The sequence below is a fragment of the Condylura cristata genome, unplaced genomic scaffold, assembly GCF_000260355.1.
Source record: "Condylura cristata isolate star-nosed mole 26May11 unplaced genomic scaffold, ConCri1.0 scaffold00009, whole genome shotgun sequence".
Lineage (NCBI taxonomy): Eukaryota > Metazoa > Chordata > Mammalia > Eulipotyphla > Talpidae > Condylura > Condylura cristata.
Genome location: NW_004567110.1, coordinates 35129277 through 35153192, shown reverse-complemented (window position 1 = coordinate 35153192; position 23916 = coordinate 35129277). Strand labels below are relative to the sequence as shown.

General features: G+C 33.1%; 1 protein-coding gene across 1 annotated transcript in view; it reads left to right on the top strand.

Moving 5' to 3' along the window:
- CNBD1 (cyclic nucleotide binding domain containing 1) overlaps positions 1-23916 on the top strand; it is a 156338-nt gene that overhangs the window by 95306 nt on the left and 37116 nt on the right. Inside the window, exons 5-6 of the mRNA XM_004680016.1 lie at positions 16109-16254; positions 21389-21582. Coding sequence (XP_004680073.1) covers positions 16109-16254; positions 21389-21582 — 340 coding nt within the window. The remainder of the gene's footprint in view (positions 1-16108; positions 16255-21388; positions 21583-23916) is intronic.

Here is a 23916-nt window from a genome sequence, read left to right as displayed (position 1 = left end):
AAAAGAGTGAAACTCATTAGAGTGTATGCAGGAAAAAAGCAATGTAACCTTATCTTTCTGTTTTCATTTTTATGGAGGAGTGAAATATGTATAAAAGTGATACATGTAAATAAAAGTGGCTTTAGTCTTTCTAGAGACTTGAGGAATATGTTGTCCATTTTGAAACTAGTCTGAGTGGTAGAGTTCTCCTTGGCAAGTGTATTCAAACAGTTTCATCAGTAATAAAGGAGATATTTTAGCTACCCATTTCTCATGGTTTATTAATATATCTTTTTTTTTAATGTCATTCTTCATTTTATACATTTTTTTTTCATCTTGGTTGTAATCCCTATGGGCTTTCCACCACCAGTTCACCCAAGTGCTATTATCATAGTTTCATATGCTCTTTCCGCCCCAGTTTTGACCTTATTTCCCTCTCCACCCTTGTAGAATATCTCTGCTTTATAGTTTTGTTGATTTTCATTTTTACTTTATTACAAGTTTTTTTCCTCTTCCTGATCCCTTACACTCCTGCTATGAGTGAAACCATCCAGTATTTTTCTTTGTCTTTCTTTCTTTCTTTTTTTTTAAAATATTTATTATTTATGCTTACAGAACTGGGTACAGATTAGAGGTGTGGTGGGTAAGAGGATTCACCAGAGACAGAATGGGGAGCAGAACAGGCAGATCAACGAAGTACACTGCTGAGGGGAGCAGTGGGTAAGTCAGGAGAAGTCTCCCATCCTGGCTGGGGATCGAACTTTTGCTGCAGTGGCTTCAGATAGCTTCATAAAGTGGTGCTTTAACCCGCTGCGCCACAAGGGAGAACCCACCATCCACTATTTCTCTTTCTGGATTATTTCACTAGTATGATTCCTTCCAGTTCCATCTGTGTTGCCACAAGTGGCGTGAGTTTATCTTTTTTGAGCATTTGGGTTGATTCCACTTATTCTCTATTGTAAATAGTGCAGCAATAAACACAGGGTTGCAGGTGTTCTTTTGAATTATTGTTTTTGTGGTCTTTGTTTCTCAAAATCTTCATAATTTTTCAGGTAAAAATATGGTATATTGTCCTCAAGTGATCTAGACTTTAAGGAATTTGACCTTTATCCCATAGATAATTGGAAACCAAAAAGTATTTTACCATGAGCAATTTAAAAGATTTATATTTGGCAGCTTTGGTGGTAGCTTAGAAGAAATACTGGAGGGGGTACAAATAGGGGCTGAGAAACCAGTTAGAAAGCACACCAGGAGACCATGCAAGAGATGATCTGATCTTGGTCGATGCCATGACAGTAGTAATGGGAATAAAGGGGATAGATATTGGATATATTTGGGAAGCTGAGTCTGTAAACTAGATGCGTAATATTAGAAAGAAAAAAATTAGAAAAACTTCTGGGTTTCTGAATGGAATGAATTACATTTGGTTAGATGGAAATGTAAAATAATTTCCAACATAATGGAATCACTGTTACATCTTTTGAATCTTTGAACACTATACCCTCATTCTTGCACATTATACTGAAGAGTTCCCTCTTGATTTGACCACTAGGAATTAAAATAGTCCTGTGATATTTTAAATATATAGGATAAGAGACACTTATAATCAGAGACATAGATAGATGGGTGTTTGTGGTTATTTTAATTATTATTGCAATGGATATACATGCACAGAATGTTGCAATATAATGTAACTTATCAAACATAGTTTTAGTCAGGCCTAAGGTTTCATTGTGTTATGGAAATAAAAACAGGAAATCATGGTACTTGCATTCTCTTTTTGTTTTTCCTATCAAAGTTCAAATTCAGAAGCATTAGTGTTCTATAGTAACTGAGTCAGAAATCCAATTTCCTGTTAGAATTCTAGTCAGAAATTAAGTAGAAAAAAGGAGGTTATGTTTATTTTCTTCATACATTCGGAGAAGAGAAGCATTCCAAGAACTAGAATTTGATGAAAGTCACCTGCTTTGAAGTCCAAGGCACAGAGCTAAATGAGCCTGTGGCCCCTTTTATAAGAAGAGTTATTAAGATAGCAAGGCTTAAGAAAGTCTCTGCATGTATGAGCTTTAATGAAGCAGATATAACAGCAGAAAAAAAGTATCTTAAATCCTCTCCAGTAAGAAAGTTAATATTGCAGATTTGTCAGCAATTATTTATGTACCATGATTTCTGTTAATGTTGATTGACACTACTACTTCTTTTCAAATCAGCTTTTTATTTTGGCCTGTCTATCTGACAGAATAATTTGTGCAATATTATCTTGTATATATGTGTGTCTATACCTACATCTGTGTATCCTAATAAGTCTGAAAATAATAGAAAATAATATTATGATAAATATGTAGCTTACACAGTGTGAAATATCATGGAAGAAAAATCTTAGCTCTGGGGCTGACTTGATGTCAACTGGAATTATAAAACACAGGTTAGAAATAACAGCAATAATGTGACCATCTTTTTGAAAGTTAAGACAACCACTAGTACCTCACGTAATGACTGTACTCATCAACAAATAACTACATAAAAGACACATTTGATTTTATTTTGCATTCAGCAGAATACAACAGAATATGTGGTAGTTGACATTAAAAAAGTATTGATGTTCCCTCCGTTCCTTCTTCATCCTCTTTTTGAAGTAGCTGTACACAGAAGGCTGCTATCCTTCCTGCCAGAAGGGTCTGCAAGATCCAGGGGCTTGGTCATATTTTGGAGTCTGAATAATTTTATATTTTCATGCCTAGCACATTTACCAGCTTTTTCTTTTACTGTGGAAAGCATTAAGTTTGATTTTTGACATTAAAAAAAAGTCTGGACTGAGTAAATGCTGTGAGTTTTGTATTTGATATGCCTCTTACAGTTAAAATGAACTAAAAGGTGGTCATACATTCTCCTTGACAATAACATGGGTTTGGGAGTTGGGCTGATGAATTCAGTCATCACTACTTAATTGCTTATGAGAGTATGAGCATGTTATAAACTTCTGATGACATTTTTGGTTTTTAATTTTTAAGTGAGCTATGAAACATATTTAATGGGTTTCCTATGAAACATAATAAGCTGCTGTGTACAAGGTGTGTAGGTAAATGTGTGATCTTCAGACGATGCTCAATAAATAGCACCTGCATTCTTCTTTCTTGAGTCAAACTTCTTGTCATCATATCTGGACTCTGCATTTTAGCAGTTTTGATCTTGGGTAAATTAACATCAGTGGATCTCCATTTCCTCTTTTTCTGAGAGATTCTTAAAAGGATGCACTGTAGGTTCATGAGAAGATTAAATTTTTTGATATTTAAAATCCTTAAAATGGCTCTAGAAACATAGTGATTTCTCTAAACTTTTTTGGTAAAGTAGATTACAATAGGCCAAAATTATCACCAGTATATGGTGCTGTCAAAGATAAACTAGAAACTAATGGAAGTTTGATTTCATCCATAAAGTTTATGCTGTAATGATGTTTATTATCAATAAACACTGAAGATGATGGTTTGTCCAGTGATAGAGAGGTCTCGGTTCATACAGCAGAATAATGGATACTCTGGTACAATATTATAAAACCTTTCACTTTGAAACTAGTTCTTATGCTAATTGGTTTACAGTGTTTTATAGTTAGTGATCATGATATCAATCCAAAGGTTATATTACATGTATGTTTCTGGAGTGTAAGAGAGTGAGCAGGAACTAAAACAGAACCATTTCTTAACAAAGACTTCTCGTTGTTATGCAAATTTACATTATGCCAAAAATAAACTATCTCATTTTCTAAGAAATTTAATAATCTGCTAGTTATCATTTGCCAGGATTAAGCCATAAATCTGTTTTTTACACTATTTGAAGAAAAAGCTTATGGTATCCATTACTTATTTCAATTTTTTATTTCTTTTTTAAATATTTATTTATGCATATAGAACTTGGGTACAGACAAGAGGTGCAGAGGTGGTGAGAGGATTCACCAGAGACAGAGGGTGCAGAAAAGTCAGGTCGACGAAGTACTCTGCTGAGGGGAGCTGTGGGTGGGTCAGGTCTGCTGTGCCATGTAGGTCACCTCTGGGGCAGGAGATCGAACTCGTACTGAAGCAGCTGCGGCTTGCTTGCAGTGCTGCGCTTTAACCCGCTACACCACCAGGGTGGGGCCAGAATTTTTTATTTCTAGTAACATTTTTCTTCTGTAGTTAATGAGCTGCCTCACCTTTAGTGTTTATAGTAGGATCTGAATGGATCATTTTACTTGTCATATTTAAATGGATGTTTACTTGCATTTGGTTATGAAAGGTTAGTGCTGAATTCCACATCAGTATAGAGTTATATTCCTTTAGTACCTACCACAGTCCTTGCCAGTACATAATCCTTCAGGCTATAATTTATAAACACCAGTGGCTTTTGTTGATTTAAATGAGGCAGAGAAATATTTCCTTAATTTAATCCGCCAAATATAAAACAATCCCTTCATATAACTTTTTGGAATTTTCATAGGATGTGAAAAAAGCAGTATTAATTAATGCAGTATAGTCACAACTAATGAAATACAGCATGGGTCAGTGGGAGACAAAGCTTCTTGCAGCATTTGGAATAGAATGGAATGAGAGGTGACCCTCCCATTATGAACCTTTAGCAAATGTTTTTGGTGAAGTGGATAATTTTGTATATAATTACTATCAGTCTGTGATACTGTCAGATATCCTGGACATGACAATAAAAGTTGATTCTACTCTGTGAAGCTTCTGCTTCATAACATAACTTTATGTTCATTATTAACATAAATGCCTGTGTTGAAGGTTGTCCATTGAGAGATGGCTGTAATTATATAGCAAAGTAATGGGTAGTTGGGTTAATAATGACTATTTTGTGGGTTTTATAAAAAATGTACCAAGATATTATGTACAAAATGCTTAGAACAAGATGTCTGCATCATTGTTGGATACTTGCAAAACCTGTTCTGCCTCTGTCCAGATGCTAGGTTTCTAGCATTTCCTTCTGTTATTAGCAGGAAGTTGCCCTTCTGAACCATTTCTGATGGCATTTGAACACCCCTGCTTTAATGAACCCAAGGAAGGTACTACAGCTTGTTGAAAGCATCTGAGATGTGGCTGTGTCCCTAGCTTAGACCTGTATTTCTGCTTCCCAGATTGCCTACCCACTGACTTTGTTATTGGGGCCTCCTCTGGTTAAGGTGCTACATAAGATTACTTTATTCCAACATTATTCCAACTAGAACTTACAATTACAATCAAGTGAGTATATTTTTATTATATCAAAAAACAGCCATACATATACAATGATGCCATATTGTTAAAGTATTGTTTAAATTAAAAATAAGTGATGATTATTTTATATACATTTGTTTCCCCTTGATCATAAACTAATAAAAACTAGGAGATTTTGAATTTAATAAGAAGTATATTTTCTGGGTTAGAAAAATTTAAGGGCATGTCAACTAATGCATATGAAATTATTTTATTAAAATTTCATGTTTAAGAAACATTCTTATGAACAAATCAACGTATGAAAAAAGACCTTTACAGGCTCTCCCTGGTTAAAGCACCACAATATGAAGGTTTCTGCAGCCACTGCAGCACGAGTTCCATCCCGGGCAGGGAGCTGATCCTGATGCTGACCCGAATGGCGTGGCAGACCTCTTCTGACCCTCCCGCTGCTCCTCTCAGCAGTGTATTTTGTCGATCTGCCTGCTTTGCTCCCCTTTCTGTCTCTGGTGAACCCTCTCACCCACTATGCCTCTGGCCTGTGCCCCAGTTCTGTATGCACAAATAAATAAATCTTAAAAAAAAAAATGACCTTTACTCTCCTAAAGTTATATCTAATAGACTGCATCTTCAAAAAAAAAAATTAAAGTGGGATTTTCTCTTAATTTATTCTAATTTCTTCATTTTTAGAACTAAGAACATGAGATATTTATTCACTACTTATATTTCAATTCATGTCTTCATTGTGGTAATAAAATATTATGCTATAATTCAGTTATATCTTTAGAAAGGAATTGTTCACTGTGTGTGTAGTTGTTCTGAACATTCTGCAATGGTTTGAATACAAAGCTTTGCATTTTCTTGTCAATCTATGTAGTAAGACCCTAAAGGGTCATGGATCTAATTTAATTCATTTTGTGAGATTGACACTAAGTTAAAAATGAATATTTCATAAAAGCAAACAAAAACATGTACCTCCTGATGATATTAAGCAAAACATGTAGACCTTGGCTCATATTGTAGAAATTCAGTGATTTTTTTTTAACTTTTTAATGCTTTCTGTTGCAGAACATGTTAAAATTGCAAGGAAATTTAGAGATTGTTAGAAGAGTGTGAGTAATCAAATGATACATACATATAAATTATAAGACTGGAAATGTAATGATTTTGATTTTTTTAATAATGCCAACATCTTTTCCCAATTTTTAGTCTTGATGTTCCTTTTCATAGCAGTTCCACAGAGATTTCAAATCTCTTTGGACCAATTCTCTCTAAAACTTCAATATCAACATATAACAAACAGAACCAAACCCTTGAGTTTCATTTCTAAGACTTTTTCTTGATCCTTTTCCTAGTATTCACAACTAATGAGTCACTAATGAGTCACAAAATCTAGTCTGACCTTTTTTTAAAATAGTATTTATTGCTTCTTATGAACATTCTAGGTTTTTTGCTATCAAATATAATCAAATATTTAGATAAATTTTGTTTGTAGAGTTTTTTCCATGAAGATTTTTCATTTGCGTCAAAATATAGGAGGCATAATTTTGTCTATATAAGGGTTACATATTTCTATTTGTTTTAGGTTCTAAGATAGTAACACATACATAGTACTGTTAAGTACTGGTATTGTGATTTAGTCATCCAGAAAATATGACCATATGTCTATGTTCTTTTAGTCTTTATTTTTTTTTTAATTGAGTCTAGAATCACCTTAAGTAAATCATGTTTGCATTGAATGCTGTCTCGCAAGAATTATGTCAGTTTGTTAATCCAGAATTTTTTTTTCTTTAAATCAGGTAATTTACCCGTTTGTCTGGATTTGGATTTTTCCCAGAGGGTTTTTGCTCTATTATTTGTTGTATATTGCCTATTCACTTTTAGCTTTTCTGACTTGTGTTCAATGTGTTTCGTTAATTTGATGTTGCTATGTTGGCTTTTATTAAGATTAGAGGTTGTGCAACATACTCCTAGATTACTTGAACAGAATACTTGGGTACTGGTTGCTTTGTAAATTTATGCCTTTCCAACTGTTTGGATGACTAGAGTCATCCAACTGGACCCCAGTGCTTGTAACAGGGAGCAGAGAATCAAGAGGTCACTGCTAGAAAGTACCAAGAGCTCGAGTTTCCTAAGAGGCTGCAGGTGCTCAAATTGAGAAGTGTAAATTGCAACAACCCGGGAGACCAGCTTCCCAGTCAGCGCTTCCCCTGTAGCTTCAGGATGACACTGATCCCCTCCGATATTGTATAATCTAGATCGGGAGTTCTTTGACCAGCATCTTTTCTCAGGAGTGTGGGTAGGCACAGCGTGTTTGGAACTGAGGTTTCCGGGTTGCAGCTAGAACACAGTGGCAATTGTGATCACAGAGGATGAGGGGCGCATGTTGCTTAGGGTCTGTAGTTATTGGCTGTAAAAGACTGCCTTTGTTTTAGCCCTCTCTGAAACCTTTCTCAGGGTTTGTGGCACCCAGAAGGGGCTGTGCTGGGTGTAAAACTGCATTTGTGGTCTGTTCCCAGTGATTTAACATACTGAGACTTCCCTTGAGAGAAGTTCCTGTTGCAAGGGCTTAGGTATTCTGAACTCTAATTAGAGGCAGTAAACACAGCAGGTGAGTGCTACCTGAGCTGTGGTCACAGGCAGATGTTATGTTTTGCATAACACAGAAGGGAGTTGTAGAGGTTACTCTTTATATGCAGGGTCACAGGCAGACCTCTTCTCATTCACATCAAGTTCCTCTACTCAGGCTACAGACACTTGAAAAGTTGTTTAACATCGCCAATTGTCAGGGAAATGAAAACGATGGTATCCCCTCACATCTGACAAAATGGCTGTCTTCTCTGTAAGGACTTCAAAATACTTCCTGACCAACTTCATTCCATGCCTTAGTCCCTTTCTCCCGCTGTCACCTCTCCATATATATATCACCCTTATCTGAGTTATAAAGCCAAAAATAAAAAATAGTATGAATTTCTATATAAAACACATACAAAATTTAAGTCTGATTTAAATCAGTGGACCATAACACAATGTTCCTATTTGAAATTCATTATACATTTGTTATATTAAATTTCTTCTTGAATTACTATACTATTTTAAATTGATTTAATAAATTCCTACTGTAAATTTATCATTGACATATATAGTGTAAGCTGTACTCCAGAAGTATTTTTGTGTTTCTACTAAAGGTATGTGTATCAAAATTTGTTACAGTAAAAACAAGTAAACAAAGGTCATATAGAAGTGGAAAGATGATGTACTATCTACCATATTATCTAAACTAGTTAATATGTCTTAACATTAACTTGAGCCAATGATGTTTTTCTGCATCCCAGAAAAAAAAAAAAACTGCATTACTTATGCTCAGATAAAAAAATCAATTTATAAGAAGCAAATATTGAGGTTCTTAATTAAAAACATCATGCATTTTTCACAGAATGTCCAAAGCATTTTCTCTATATTGTCTTTTAAAAAAATCAGTTAGATAGATAAGTAGATTGGATATAACTGTACATAGAAAGTGAAATAGACATTCAAATCTACAGATAGGTATCTCTACATATATTCAAATATATATGTCTCTACATACAAATAGTTATTAACATACATTATATCAACATTTTAATTATATTTGTTTGCATATATATAGAGAGGAATACATAAAACTCAATCATTTATTCATCCAATACCTGTGACTATTTTTGGTTTTGCTAAGTGTGCCCTCAAATGATGAAAACGTTAGTCTAATAAAATTTAAGTTTCTAATTTCCATTGCCTTATATTAGTGAGTGAAGGCTGTATCTCTCAAAGATAATGTTAAAGAGGAGAATAATAGGTATTTCTTACATTTCATTTTTTTCTTAGCATTTTGATAGTGACAGAATATAGTAACTACATTCAGCAATTCAAGACACAAAACACAGCCGATTTCTCTGAAATGAAAAATTTCAAACTGGCATTACTGTCGATCACCCTGACAAAAGAAGCTTTCCAATCATGATATTCAGAATAGCAGTGGTACTTAGGGAAGGAGGACTTGCTTACCTGGTCCTGACTCATTAACATATTAATAATTCTAAAACTTTGACCTGCTAGATGGACTTGCTTATTATATAATCTGTTGTACTATCCTTCTATCTCAGTGCATGTCTTATAATGCTCTCATCCATTCTTCTGCATAGTCAGAGTGAACTTTCAAAATGAAAATATGTGTAGCTATTATCACTCATAATGAAGTCCTTGGATGACTTCAATTTTGTTATTAACAATTTCTAAAATTTTTACCATGGTTTACAATGCTCTCTAGGATTTCACCTTGCCTATCATTTTTAGCTTCACTTTATGTGTAATATCTTCATTGTCCTCTCTGCTCCAATCATTCTTTTCTTCTTTCACCCAGTGCTGAATATCTCACTCCAGACCTTTGGACCCTCAATTCCCTATGCCTGATTTTCTCCCTTTGCCCAACTTTTCTTCAGGTGTCTGCACACCACTCTCTCTAGGAAAGCTTTTTGATCCCCCTAAACTAGAAGAGATCTCTATTACTGTCCAAACTAGGGAGGATCTCTATTACCTTCATGGAACATAGTGCTTTGCCTTTTCGAACACTGTTACACACATAAATAGTATTTAATGTCCGACTTCCCGTCTGACTTTTAAATTGTGTAAGGCAAAACTATGTTTTCTTTTCTTTTAGAAAAGTCTAACTTTTAGACTAGTATCTGAAAATTAACCATTGCATAAAACTCTGTAAAATAATATGAATAAATTCTATAGCAGTAGAGACATTTTCTATCTGACCTCATTAGTACTAAATATAGATAGAAGCTTTGGCTTATCTTCTGAATCTGACATGTAGTTATTGCATTCTTTTGAACACAGAAAGAGAAACAAGGTCATTAAGCTAAGAATAATTAAGAATTCCAATAAAATTCTCTGTCAGTTTCTTTTACAGAGAAATCCTTCTAATCATCACTTCTGTACTCTGAAAGCAGTTCTTTCAAATGCCTAAGCACAAAAAGATGTCAAAATCTTGAATAAAAGTTCTAAGTGTATTTTAGTAATCCTTGATTATCTTGTTTACAACTGCTGACTGTTCAGGAAGTGAGATTATAAATGCCTTTTGAAGTGTTTTGAGACCTTACTAGTGCCCTTGTGTGTGTGTGTGTGTGTGTGTGTGTGTGTGACTATTGTTAACCACTCAGATCTAACAGATTGAATTGTGAAAGGTGCTAAGGAAGTTCTCTTTGATGAGCTAGCTTTCCTGAAGAATTTCAAAATTCTCAAATTAAATGTTGGAATCAAAATTCATAGGCAAATTAAATTATTAAAATTGTGTTATTAAATGCCCCCTTTAACAATTATTATTAGCACAGTATAAATTTTCTTCAGTCCTGGCCTGAGTAATGAAATAAAATCTGTAATTTTATATCAGTAGGATTTTACTTTCTGGAGCCACAAGAAAAGGTGAATGGTCTTCCACAAACAGCAAAGAGAGAGTAACATTTAAAAAAAACAATCTATATTCTAATCATGGAAGGTGTTTTTCAGGTTTGAAAAGAAGATTTAAAATTGCTGTTTCTGATCTTTCAATTTCGACTAGTGTATAAGAATAGCAAAGTGAACTCAAGTCATGCTAGGACTCTGCTGTCTAAATGTCATGAATGACCAAACCCAATTTCTAGAAAAACTGATAATGATCAACATTTGTCATATGAATTTGTATAATCAAACAAAATCAATTGTTATTCTGTTCACTCATCCTTGACTGATTAGGCAATTCAAATGAGAAGTCAGACAGAAGGTGATGTGCATATTAATGATTAATGATTCAAGAAACATTTTAAGTACACATTAGATTTCAGGAAAGTAGAGAAATACAAGGAGAAAATGAATAAATAAATGACATTTGGGAAGAAAGTCACATTTTTAAGTGTTTTACATAATTTTTAACTGTCATAGTGCTACTTTTCAAACTTAAGTCTGCCCATGGGTATACATGTATTCCTCCTTTAATTAAATTGATTCTTTTTAGCTCAATTTTTCTTACTCATTAATCTGTGGCTCACAGAACATTTGATTGAATTTTACATACTTGCTAAAACCCAGGGATTTTAGCTGTTTAATTTCTGAAACTATGCATGTATCCTCAAACACAAAGATGTCAAATTTCAGCAAGATTTGGGGGATCTTCAGAAACTCATGTGGCTGTGCAGACAAATCATCTGTCCCAGATATATATACACCATGGAAATCAGACCCCCGAGGTATTTGGCTAATGATCCACACTATCATTTCTACCATTTTGTTATATTTTCTAAATTGTAAGCCTGAGTCAGTTTCTTTATGTCCTTTTGATGTAGGCTTGTAATTTTATGATGCTGTGTTCTTTATACTCTTTTTTTTAAAATCCCTACTTACAGATTAGTTTGTTTAGTCTTTGCTCACTTCCTTTTCTTACCCTTTACTTTCATAGTACCTGGCAATGAAGTGACTTTAGACATGTGGGGGTACCAGTTTAAGGAACATTGAGTTACAGACAGATACATTTCACTAAGGTCTAGAGGGAAATACAATATTGGTTCTTAAGCATTGTTGTATAAATGAATTATTGCTAGCTGTGCTGGCATATGAATGGCTCTCAGGAATAATCCTGCCACACACTGACTGGAGTGGACAGCATCTGGATATGAAGAAACAGGTCCATAACTCTACCATAGTTTGCGATAACCATATTGCATCCTGTCACTAGAAACATGTGAGCTATGGTTTGGCACATACTTTGAAATATATAAATGAAATCATCTGCAGGAAAGTTTTCCAAATCTTCTAGCCCATATATAAAAGAAGTGTAGTATGCATTTTCCCACATTTGACAGGAATTCTAGAATTTTATGATTTAACTAATAACCAGCTATAAAATTAAAAGAAATGTATCTAGCTTATTAAGAATAATTTCTAAAATTCTATCAACCAAGCTAACTAGGGTATTCTATCCTTTCAGTAAAAGTGATGCAAAACTTGTTATACAAAGTGGTGGAAATATATGAGATGAAGTAATAATATTTTCAGAAATTAATAGATGCCCTGGTGGCATAGCACTATGAAACTGTCTGCAACCATTGAAACACAGGTTCGATCCCCAGCCAGGGAGCTGACTCACATGATGTAGCAGTCCTCTCCTGACCCTCCCACTGCTCCCTTCAGCTGTGTATTTCAGTATATCTGCCTGTTCTGCTCCCTACTCTGTCTCTGGTGACCTCTCACACCCACAGCTCTGGCCTTATCCCAGATTTTGTATGCATAAATAAATAAATCTTTAGAGAAAAAGAGAATATGATAGATATACATAGGCAACCAGTCAAAAGAAGTACTGAATTATTTTTCTGGATTTGTTAAATTTTTTAAAATCCAGTTTTAAAAATTATAATTGTTTTTTTCTCTTCTCAAGTTATTTCCATTTACACCATTTTTATTTATGTTTGTTTGTTTCTTTAAAATTTATTTTATGTATCAGAGTCAATAAAACCTGGGATAGCCCCTGTTCAAACTTAGTTATCACGGTGACTCACTCAAAAGATCACTACAATAATGATTTGACTTATTTTAGAGGTTAAGTGGATGGGAAGCTAAATTTCAGAGTAAGAATACCTGGGATCAAACCCACACTCCAATATTTACTATCTATATGACAAGATACTTAACATAGGTAAGCTTCAACTTCATCATTTTAAAGGTGGAGGGAGACTGAGTTAGAAGTTGTAACTTTTTATGATCATATGATTATATAAATGAAATTTAAAAATGGAAAATTGGCTTGTTAAAAATAATAGAATATTCATGTTTAAAGGAAACTTGGATATCCTGTAATTTTACATCAACCTTGTAGATTCTACAATGCTCTTTTAGTTGTAAGTATAGAGGGAAAGTGGATCCATTATGAACATGGACATAGCCTCCCATTCTTTTAGTTAGCATAATTCTGCTTCTATTAAATTTATAGATATATATTCTATGGAGGGTTTAGTTGGAACGAAATGATCTGTGTAGTATGTATGTGTTGAGATATCACTGCTATTGTCCAAGCCTTCTCTAAAGAATCACATAATAGCATTGGTGAAAATACTAAAAATGGAAAACAAGGGGCCATCTATTCTCGATCTTTCTCTCTTTGGAGGAACAGTGAGAAATTATTTAAAAGAAAAAAACCATAGCTTTGATAACAGAAAAGTCTGCCTTCTGGATCAGAAACCACATATTCAAAGAAAAAAGGAAAATCAGTAAGAATCAACAGGGACAGTCATAGTTTTGCCAAATTCTCAGGGGTTTTAGAGAATTAATCAAGTTTCCCACAGCATGTAACATGAACCCCTTGTTGATTTTGTTGGGTTGGTTATTTTTAAACATTATTATGAGAATGTATAAACTTAAGACACCAGGGAGACTTTGTAGGGAGACTTTGAGTCTTGTATATACCTCCCCAAGGATCTGTTTTATTATTTTTAATATTTTAATGATTTCTTTTTAACTTTTAATTTGACATCTCTTCATATATATGACTCAGCTTTATCCCAAATATGTTCATGTCTAATTAAAAATTGTTTTATGCCAATACCTAGAGAGATTTTCTTTGATGTTTATAAATGGTTGATTTTAAAAATTAATTGACATCTTTGAAGTTTATTCTCATTTTTAGAGATTGTCATGGGCTTTTGGCAGGCATCTCTTTCTGAAAGAAGTCTTGCTTGCAATAAGAATTAGTCCTGTTTTGTTATCTTTTTTGTTTTACTACAAAGAGCACGGAGCCATCTTAATTTTTCTTTTCTTTAAAAGATTGCTTTATTTATACATACAGAACTGGGGTATAGCCAGAGGTGCAGGGGCAGTGAGCAGATTCACTAGACACAGAGCGGGAAGCAGAACAGGCAGACCGACGAAGTACACTGCTGAGTGAAGCAGCGGGCGGGTCAGGAGAGGTCTGCTGCGCCATGTGGATCACCTCTGGGTCTGGGATTCAACTCTCAGAAGCAGCCACAGCTTGGTTTAGCTTCTTAGTGCAGTGATCCCATGCGCTGTGCCACCAGGGGGGGTCCTTAACTGAATTTCTAATACCTAGTAAAGATGCTACAAATTAAACAGGTCATGTATTTTAATAAGTTTAAATAATTAACATAAAATGTGCTCAGTTCTTTACTACCGTATATTCAACAGGCTAAAGTGAGAGTTTAATGAATGAAAAAAACCAAATCTGATAATAATTATCACATGTATGATCTGATGGACAGATTTCTTGTCCCAAAGGAAGAAGAGGTACTCAGGTGGTGGAATTAACTGAAGGGATAAATTATAACTTTTAAAAGAAATTGCTTGATGAAATCTTTATGAAGATAGTAATTTTGGATCAGTAAGTCACTGTTCATAAAACTAAATGTCTTCAGTTTATATCTTAATCATGACATTTTTCCATTGTAAAACTATTAAGATTCATTTATAGTTTGCCTCTAGAACTAATATTGTGACAATTTTGTAATTATTCAATGTATGCCTAATAATGTATCACTGATATTATAATCTTATGTTTCAACTTAGAATTTTGCATTGTGATGGTTTTGTGATAAACTAAATAATAGCCTCTTGAGACACTGTAGTCAACGATTTTAACCAATTATCCACTTTGAGCACTTTTTCAATTATTAATATTTTCACGAATTCAATGATGTGTATCTTTGTATATACACAATTTTACTCAATTCTAAATGTGAAAATAATATGATTTTTCTTTTTTAAAAATATATTTTTTAATTTATTTATGTTACTGGCATGTGAAACACAGGAGGGTATCATGGAAACCCCCAATATGTAGCTGGTGGCTGAGAAGCATAGGTGTAACCCGGACTTGGGCTTGGAGACTAAACAGGGGTAGGAGCAGTCTTGTAGATCTGAGGTGATAATCTATGGAATATCACGCTCTCTCCTGAGAGTATCAAAGCTGAGTTGAGATCTCAGACCACCTGTTGGTGTCTGGTTATTCTTATGTGTATGTACAACCCTCTCTTTGCTTACATTGGAATTAGTACAGGAACTTGGAATCCTCATAATAGAGTTAATAATGTTAAGCGGCTCTTAAATAGACAGGGGATATAAAAAGCAAACTTTTTAAAAATTTTTTTGTAAAAATAAAATCTTTCATTCAAAATATTAATTAGACTTCTCTGGAGTAGGCACTGAATGGGTGAGATGCTAATTAGACATTGGTGGTATTACAAGAATATGTTAAATATGTTATGTTTTAAAGATTTATTTATGCATACAAGTGTTGAAGTGTAGGCCAGAGGTATGGAAATAGGGTGGGAGGATTCACCAGAGACAGAATAGGGAGCAGAACAGGTAGGTGTGCTGAAATACACTGTTGAGGGGAGCAGTGGGAGAGACTGGAGAGGTCTGCTTGGGTCAACTCCCTGCCCAAGGATTGAACTCCTGCTGCAGTGGATGGTCATGGCTTCACAGTGCTGAGACTTAATCCCTTGCGCCACCAGGGAGGCCCCTATTGAGTATATTAGTAAGAGGCTTATATTTCAATTTTGGTAAGGGAGGAATATAAATATATAAACCATCAGAGTTCAAAATTTAGCTTGTTTAACTCAACTCTGAAAATGCTCACCTTTACAGAGTTAAACAGCCTGAACTAGAAAACTGAAATTTTATAACAGCAGAAATTCTAGCTTTTCACTTTATTATACAGACTTCTCCTTGGGGTTCTGGAGCAGTAGGTGACTTTATGAATTCAGTACTCATTTGCACTATGCAGGTGCATTCTTCACATTCAAGGCTGAGCCTTTATTTCAGAATTATAGGTTTTATTTTTTGTGTTAATTTGTTTGTGTCTCTGTATTTACACTGTGGTCTGAGTTTGCCATCTTTTTTTTCTTAAGGCCTATCCACAGGACTCGGCAGGAACACAACACTGTGTGGAGGATGCTAAAAACAATTCCAGACTTAACATCTCAGCTAACTGATGAGCATCTAAAAACAGTTAGTATGAATGTCATTTCAGAAACCTGGTTGAAAGGAAGCACAGGTAACAGACTAATCTGAAGGGAATCTTGCAAGATAAAATTAATGCCTCTATTTGGAGTTCTCTATCAATATAATACTCAAAATTTCATTTGGCTTGCTAAAGCTGTTCTATTTGGGTGTATTTCATTTTTTAAGGTTTTTAAGTAGTAAGTGAGTAACATTTTACATGTTACAACTAAAGTTTCTGGAATGGGTCTTAATTTGCATTTCCAATGCTATTCCCGGTGGCTAGAAATAATATTTTGAGAACCACTAAGTGATACATTTAATAATAATCTAGTGTGAGTTTTTATAATTACAATAGCAAATGATCAAAACAGTTATTTGACTAATTAGATACAACAGCAACAAAAAAAGATTTTTAGTTTCCCAAATTCTAATCTTGCTGCCAATATATTAAATACATTAATAAGTCTCTTATATTTTAAATCTGGTTAAGGAGGAATATAAATACATAAACCAACAGAGTTCAGTATCTATTTTTTTTCATTTATCTGGTACTATTATAAAGAGGAATTAAACTTATTTAATGAATTATCTGTATATTTTTGTCAAATATTTATTTATTCCTCAAAGTAACAGATATATTAGATATTATTATGCTCTGCAGATGAGGATCCTCAGACACAAAATGTGTGGAATATTTCTGATTAGAATTAAAATTCAGATACCCTTTAGCCTTAATACTAACCTTATTCTTTACTCATTATGAAACCTCATTGGAATTTTGGAGAACATGTATCAATTGAAAACATTTACATATTTTAGAATTTTCCACCAGAGGTCCTCTCTCATATTTATTTTTTTCAAAATCAAGCCATGAAAATAAAATCATAGCAATTTTTCCAAGTACATAATGATTTGAAAGGAAAAAGAACTTGCCTTAGTTTGTCATTAGAGGATAGTAATTAATAACTTGTTTTATCATCAGTCTCTTAAACGTTATTTATTACAATAAAACTATGGAAACAACCTAAATGTCCTCAAATGGAAGGTAAACTACACATATTATAATTAATCTGTTCTGTGGAACTCTAGGACTTGTAAGTGGTAGATCCATCTGTCCATTGTCAACATGGAAAGCTATTAAAACTTGTTATGAAAACAGAATAATTATAGACTTACATAAATAATATATGTATTAGAATGCCATATTTTTTTACAAATATTTTAAATGATTAGAACCCTGAAATTATATATATATGTGTGTGTGTGTGTACATATATATGTATATAAGCTTGTATATATGATGCATAGTGAAAAATACAGAAAGAGTAGATCTAGAAAGATAATCCAAGAATACATTAATTCTTACCTACTGGGGAGAATTAAGCACTAAAGGGGAATTATTAACTCATACATTCACAAATATTTGTGATGAAGTTGCTACAATGAAGGTATTATGTATTGTGTTAGTGTTTGCAATTATATATGTATTTTTTAAGATTACAACATTGCAACAAAATCAAAAATTGTCTTCTGATAGTTTCTTCATAATTCAGGAAATTATTAAAAAAAATTCTTTTTTGACATACATCAAGTTTAATGTCATCATTTTTGTTAAGTAAGGCGTTCCATTCTACTAGGGCAGTTTTAAGCAGTTAAAAAAAAATTAATAGTCTCTATGTTCACATCTACTGTGTCAAAATCCTCTTGAGTTTTTTAAGACACCTAATTCTGACAGCTAAGATCTGTTTCACTATCAGAGTAGTCACTCATTAAATATCTGACCTTTGTAAATCTCTTTGTTCATTAAACTTAAAAAATAAGCCAGACGAGGTGTCTTTCCCTCTCCTTTTCTTTATTTAAGTATGCATTATCCTCCCTCTGCTGTAGTTTAAAGTATTCCCCCTGGAAGTATCTCTTCACCAGGCTCCTGCCGTTCAACCTGCTGCTGAGGCTTTGGTTTTTCCTGCGATTCCACACAGCTGTGTGCACCTTCTGGCCTCGTTGCTGGCCACAGGTTCCTTGGAGGTTCACTATTTAAGGCTGCTTCCTAAGTTATTCACTAAGCCTCTCACTCATTCACTTTAATAACCAATAAAATATTAAAATGAGTAACAATACTGTTTTTAAGTATTAAATAATACATATATAAATTTCTAGTTTTGTAAAAATTATACTAAAACAGTATTATTATATTCAGATTACATATATTACTATATTAATTTATTATACTAATTATTATACAGTTAATTACTATATTAAGGATGTTACTATAATAGCTATACTACTATAATTAAAATTCATATTATATATAAAATTTTAAGCTAAAATAAAAGTTTGGATTTTAAAGTAGAATTTTGCAACATATTTTATTTAATGCATAACCACAGGAGCTGCTAAATGTTAATGAATGAAGCAATTTATAATGTATTATTCACTGAAGAGAATAGAAAGACTGACTTTAGCAGAAAATCATTAAGTTTAATTATTATCAGAAATAATAGCTTTGGATAAACCAACAATTCTAAAACCCCAATTATTATTTATATAGATTTCCCGCTAGATTACCTGACTTTTATTAATAATCCAGAACAACATACTTATCTTGTTATCCAGAGATATATATTAAAAGCAGAAAATAGTGGATAATTCCATCTGGAAGTTACATTTTACAAGTCTACACATTTTTCTAAAATCTTTTCTGAGTTTTTCCTTTGGCTTAATAGGCTAAAAGAGTTTTTATAACTACTTCAAAATGTTCAGTTCTATAAAATTCAGAGGCATAAAAACACATAATTCATATGTTGTAGGTCTTCCATTTATTATTAGAAGTAAACAGTCTTTAGCTTTACCACCTGACTGCCTTTAAGGCACATGTGATATAACATCTTGGTTAGGTGTGATATGGCCTTAAGTTCATCATCTTTCCAAAGGTAGTGGTCTTCCCCTCTAACCAATATCAAGACTAACTCTAAAACACATATGTTCTTAATCTGAAATATGGCCTAAGCTGAAGTGCTTAAATATAATAGTCACTCAATAATTAATAGATAATTGAATGTATATGTTAATATTAGTACATATAAGTTCCAACCTGCATAGCTTTAAGTACACAGTACATATTTGAAGAGTTCAAGGGCAAAACACTTGTTGAATGATGTTAAGAGGTATATGTAGCTCATTCATGTTTCCAGATAAAGTAGCATTTATTTATACCAGTGAATTCCACAGATATATACAGATACAGATACTATACTTCTGATCTTATATAGAAAGATTTTTAAGTCCTTAGAAAAATTTTGCAGTATCTTGATGTAAGGTATTTTAATAATGTCTCCTTTTTTTATGAGAACTTCTGGCAAATATATATTCAATGGTATTGATACTTCTAGTTGCCAGTAAAGAAAAAAAGGAGAAATTTACCTTGGGTAGGCAACTAGCAGCCCTTGTAAAGAAATTGTTTCACACAATGTACCTCTTTCATAAATTTTATTATATGCTGAGAAATATTAAGTCAATACAAAATAGAGCGTAAATGTATATACATTAGAATACATCCTTCTCCCAACTTCTCCCCTGTGTAATTATCAAGACTAGTAAGTCATTACTTGTTTTAGATCATTATCTTTTACCTTTACAGTGTACCTGCTACAAAAAAAAAAAAATTCATTCAGTTCTCCTTATAGCTATTAAAAGGCAATGTATTTGCAGCGCCCTCACCACACAGATTAGATATGAAATAAAAAATGATATTGTGCTACTTAGAAAAGAATCTAGTTTAAGCTCCTGCATCCAAGCAAATACTGCTTCCTTTAAAGAGGACTAAAAATTACTTTCCTGTAGTTAATGTATACAGTTAGTGAACAAGAGGCCATCATTAATACTTAATTTAGGGAAAAAACAAAACAAAAACAGAAAAGGCACAAAGTTTACATCTCTTAAGGCATAAAAAGAAACTGTCCCTGAAAGCCAATTTGTAAAGTTTCCATTTATGGCAAGTAAAGCATACAGTAAGAAAACATCTCACAGTATTTGAAACAATCTATTCTGAACCCATAAAGTAATACAAGCAATTGAGGAAATGGAGAGACACCACCAAGTTCTGATGTCCTGCTTCTTCCAAAGGACAAATGTCAGTACAGCTGGAACAGATTTAAGTTGCCTTCAAAGTGCTTACAAGTGAACACATCTGCTAGAATTGCAGGCTGACAGTTGAATATTAAGTATAGAATTGCAGGCTGACAGTTGAATATTAAGTATAGAGGTTAGATGACAAATGGGGGGGAATTACAATGTAGGGCAGTAGAAGTAGTGGTGAAAATCTTTCTAGTAGTCAACAATCTCCCTCTCCAAGCTACTGACTTTATTAAAAGTTTTGGGGAGTGATCATCATCATCCTAGAACAAAAATAAGTGAAATAAGTAGTATGTGTAATCATTGGTATTAAAAATAGGCAAAATTACATTTTTGAGGGAGGAGCTAAACACTTAAAAATTTAAGGGTTCTCCTAGTCCAATTTTTGTGATTTAAAATCTGTTAAACATGTTTTATTTCCAGTTCTTTGCTAGACTCTGTAGCTGTATGAGAGGACTGATTATTCTAACCATCAAAAAAGGATACTCCGAATGTGAGAGTGTCTCTTATTCTTTGCTGTTTATGTAAATTATTCATTAATACCAAAGTGCTACATTAAGAAATCTGCTTCAAGTAAAGCAAGTGTAATCGTGTTGCAGTTATATCTGCATCAAACAGCCTGGGAATAAAGTCTACACTATTTATCTTTTAGTGACAATGTTATAATTTAATGATATTTTAATTTTAATGATTTAATTCTTGGAATTCTTTGCAAGACTGTGCTAACAAATAATTAGGTTGGCTAGATCTTACTTCAATTACCTTTAAAAGGAAAGAATTGGAACCCCCCTAATTTTAAAGGATTTGTTATCCTTTCAATAATTTTTCATGTGTTGACTTACTTTCAAGTGTATCAAAAATTCAGTATTAATACTTTGTGATGATTGATCAATTGTATTGACTAATCTTTCACTTTGTGGCAGGGATTCTTGGTTAACAAGATAATTAAGTAAAGTTTGGAAAACTGAAAGCATTATAAATTAATTTTCCACATCCAGTACCTTTAGATTAAAAGTTATGTATCTCATATAATTTTTGGTTTTATTTTATTTCAGTGTGTGGAAATGATGGATTTTACATAATACTCAAAGGCATGGCTCGGCCTCAAACAAGACAACATAGTAGTTTTATTGAAGAATATAAGTCACCAACCTCTTTCATACCTTCTAGTTTTAATAGCTTTCTTCTCAGTGAAGAATTAAAACACTCTGCATTTGCAGAGATGTTCCTGTCTCCACGTGAGCCAATGGTAAGAAATGAGTATTTACTATTAACACCACCAATAAGGTAAACTTTTATCTCTAGCAGACATTTAAATCCAAATAACTTCAACTCTGAAATATTCAATATAATATATTTGTAAAATTAAGAATTATGCAAGTAATATAAAAATTGAAGTTTAAAAAAAAATTGCTAATGAATACCTTTAACAACATATACCTACTGGGAAAGGGGCAGTTTTATTTAATCACTGACACAGATCAGTGTCTTTGGGTTACTGAATGAAATAGGATAATTTGATGTAATATTTGGGGTTAGGTAAAGAAGAGAAAAAGGACAGATAATAAAGTAACTTTTAAATTAAATTAACAATGTGTGCTCATCCTATTTCTTAAGAGCAATGCTAAGATAAAGAAACTGATCCCATTAACATCAGAAATTCTGCTTGAAGAGCATTTTTGTGTATTTGTGCTAGTACAAGACTATCAGTTGATCAAAAAATGAAAAGCCATTATCCTTCTGCATCTCTGAATATTCCCTTAGGTGCTTAAATATGATTTGATTGGAATTGTGGCAAAACAAAATAAATTTTAGACACAGGGAATCCAAAATAATCAGAGTAGAAAAAAAGGCAAGAGATCAATTGAAACCAAATTTCTCACAGCCCTATAAAGTGAGAAAACCCTAGAAAATTCTCAGGTTTAGGAAGAATAGCATGGATAAAACCAAGAAAGATAACAAAAAATGAGACAGGAAAGCATATTTTTGGTGAATCCATATGAATGGGTAATGTTTGTGATTTTTCTTGTTAGAGATGAAAGAGAATGTGCCCACTCAGTGGGCACACGCCACGAGTCCTTGATGCCATTTTGATATGCTGATTAAAGAAAGCCACCTTTGACACAACAGCAATAGCTAGGACTACCTCTTAGTTACCCTTGGAGTAGTGAACTTCATTTCCCAGGATACTTTTGTTTGTTTTGGGGAAAGAAACTGATAATTTAAAGGTGGATATATTGACACTATTTATTTTGAATCCTTCATTAGGTGAGGGCAACACTAATTTCCATCTACTTAGATGTAGTATTGCTTATTTTTTTCCCAGTTGTAGTAAGGTATAGTAGACATAAAAACATATATTTAAGGCATATGATTTCATATTTTGCTATAGTACACATTGTGAAATAATCTTCACAATCAAGCTAACTAACATATCCATAATTTTATGTAGTTAATGATTGTGTGTGTGTGAGTGATAAAAATGTTATGCTCTTTCCCCTTGGCTATTCCAAGCACACAATCTAATATTGTTGATTATAGTCATACTTTACATTCGATCTCCCCTTTGTGTATAATTTTAACTTGATTAAAATTTTCCCTTCTTCTCACTGCCTTAGTAACCCACTTTTTGCTTCTTTGAGTTTGAGTATTTTTTTTTTTTTTTTGCACACAGGAATGATTTATTTTACAACTAGTCAATGGCAACTTTTACCTGCAAAATTAAAAACATTTCTTAATATGTCTCAAAGGCAGACATATGCTTTTATATAAACCTGTATGACAAACTGCAAGAAGCTTAACACTAGAATTTGAGTATTTTTAATTACACGTGTAAATGAGGATACACGATATCTGTCTGACTTATTCACACAGCTTGATGTCCTCCGGGATCATCCACGTTGTTGCATTTTGTAGGATTTCCTTTCAGTTGATTAAGTAATATTCCATTGTTGGGTGTGTGCATGCATGTGTAGTTAAATTGTTTTCACATCTCGGTTATTGTGAATAATACTACAATGAGCGTGGGAACATAAATATTTCACTGAGATAGTGATTTCATTTTCTTTCTTTATATATATATATATGTACAGAGATGAAATTATGGAATTTTATGGTAATTCTACTGTTAATTTTTTTTAGGAAACTCCATACTATTTTCAATAATGGCTGTACCAATTTATGTTTCTTTTACATTTTTTTTACACTTACCTTTGGTCTTTTGCATAACCTTTTTAAAGCAGATATAAAGCAATATTCATTGTGCTTTTTATTTCTATTTGCTTGCTGATTAGTGATGCTGAACATATTTTCATGTACCTGTTGACCATGTTTATTTAAGTCCTTTTCCCATTTTAAATTTATTTCTTTGCTCGAGTTAAGAGTTCATTATTTATTCTGCTTGTAAATTTGTTATCAGATATATGGTTTCCAAATATTTTCTCTCATTGCATAGATTGCCTAAGTTGCATCTTTCCCTTTTAGTTTGACACGACCTCCTTTTATATATTTTCTATATTGTTGCCTATACTTCTAGTGTCATAGCCAAAAGTTTATTATCCAGGGGCCCTCCTTGGTGGTGCAA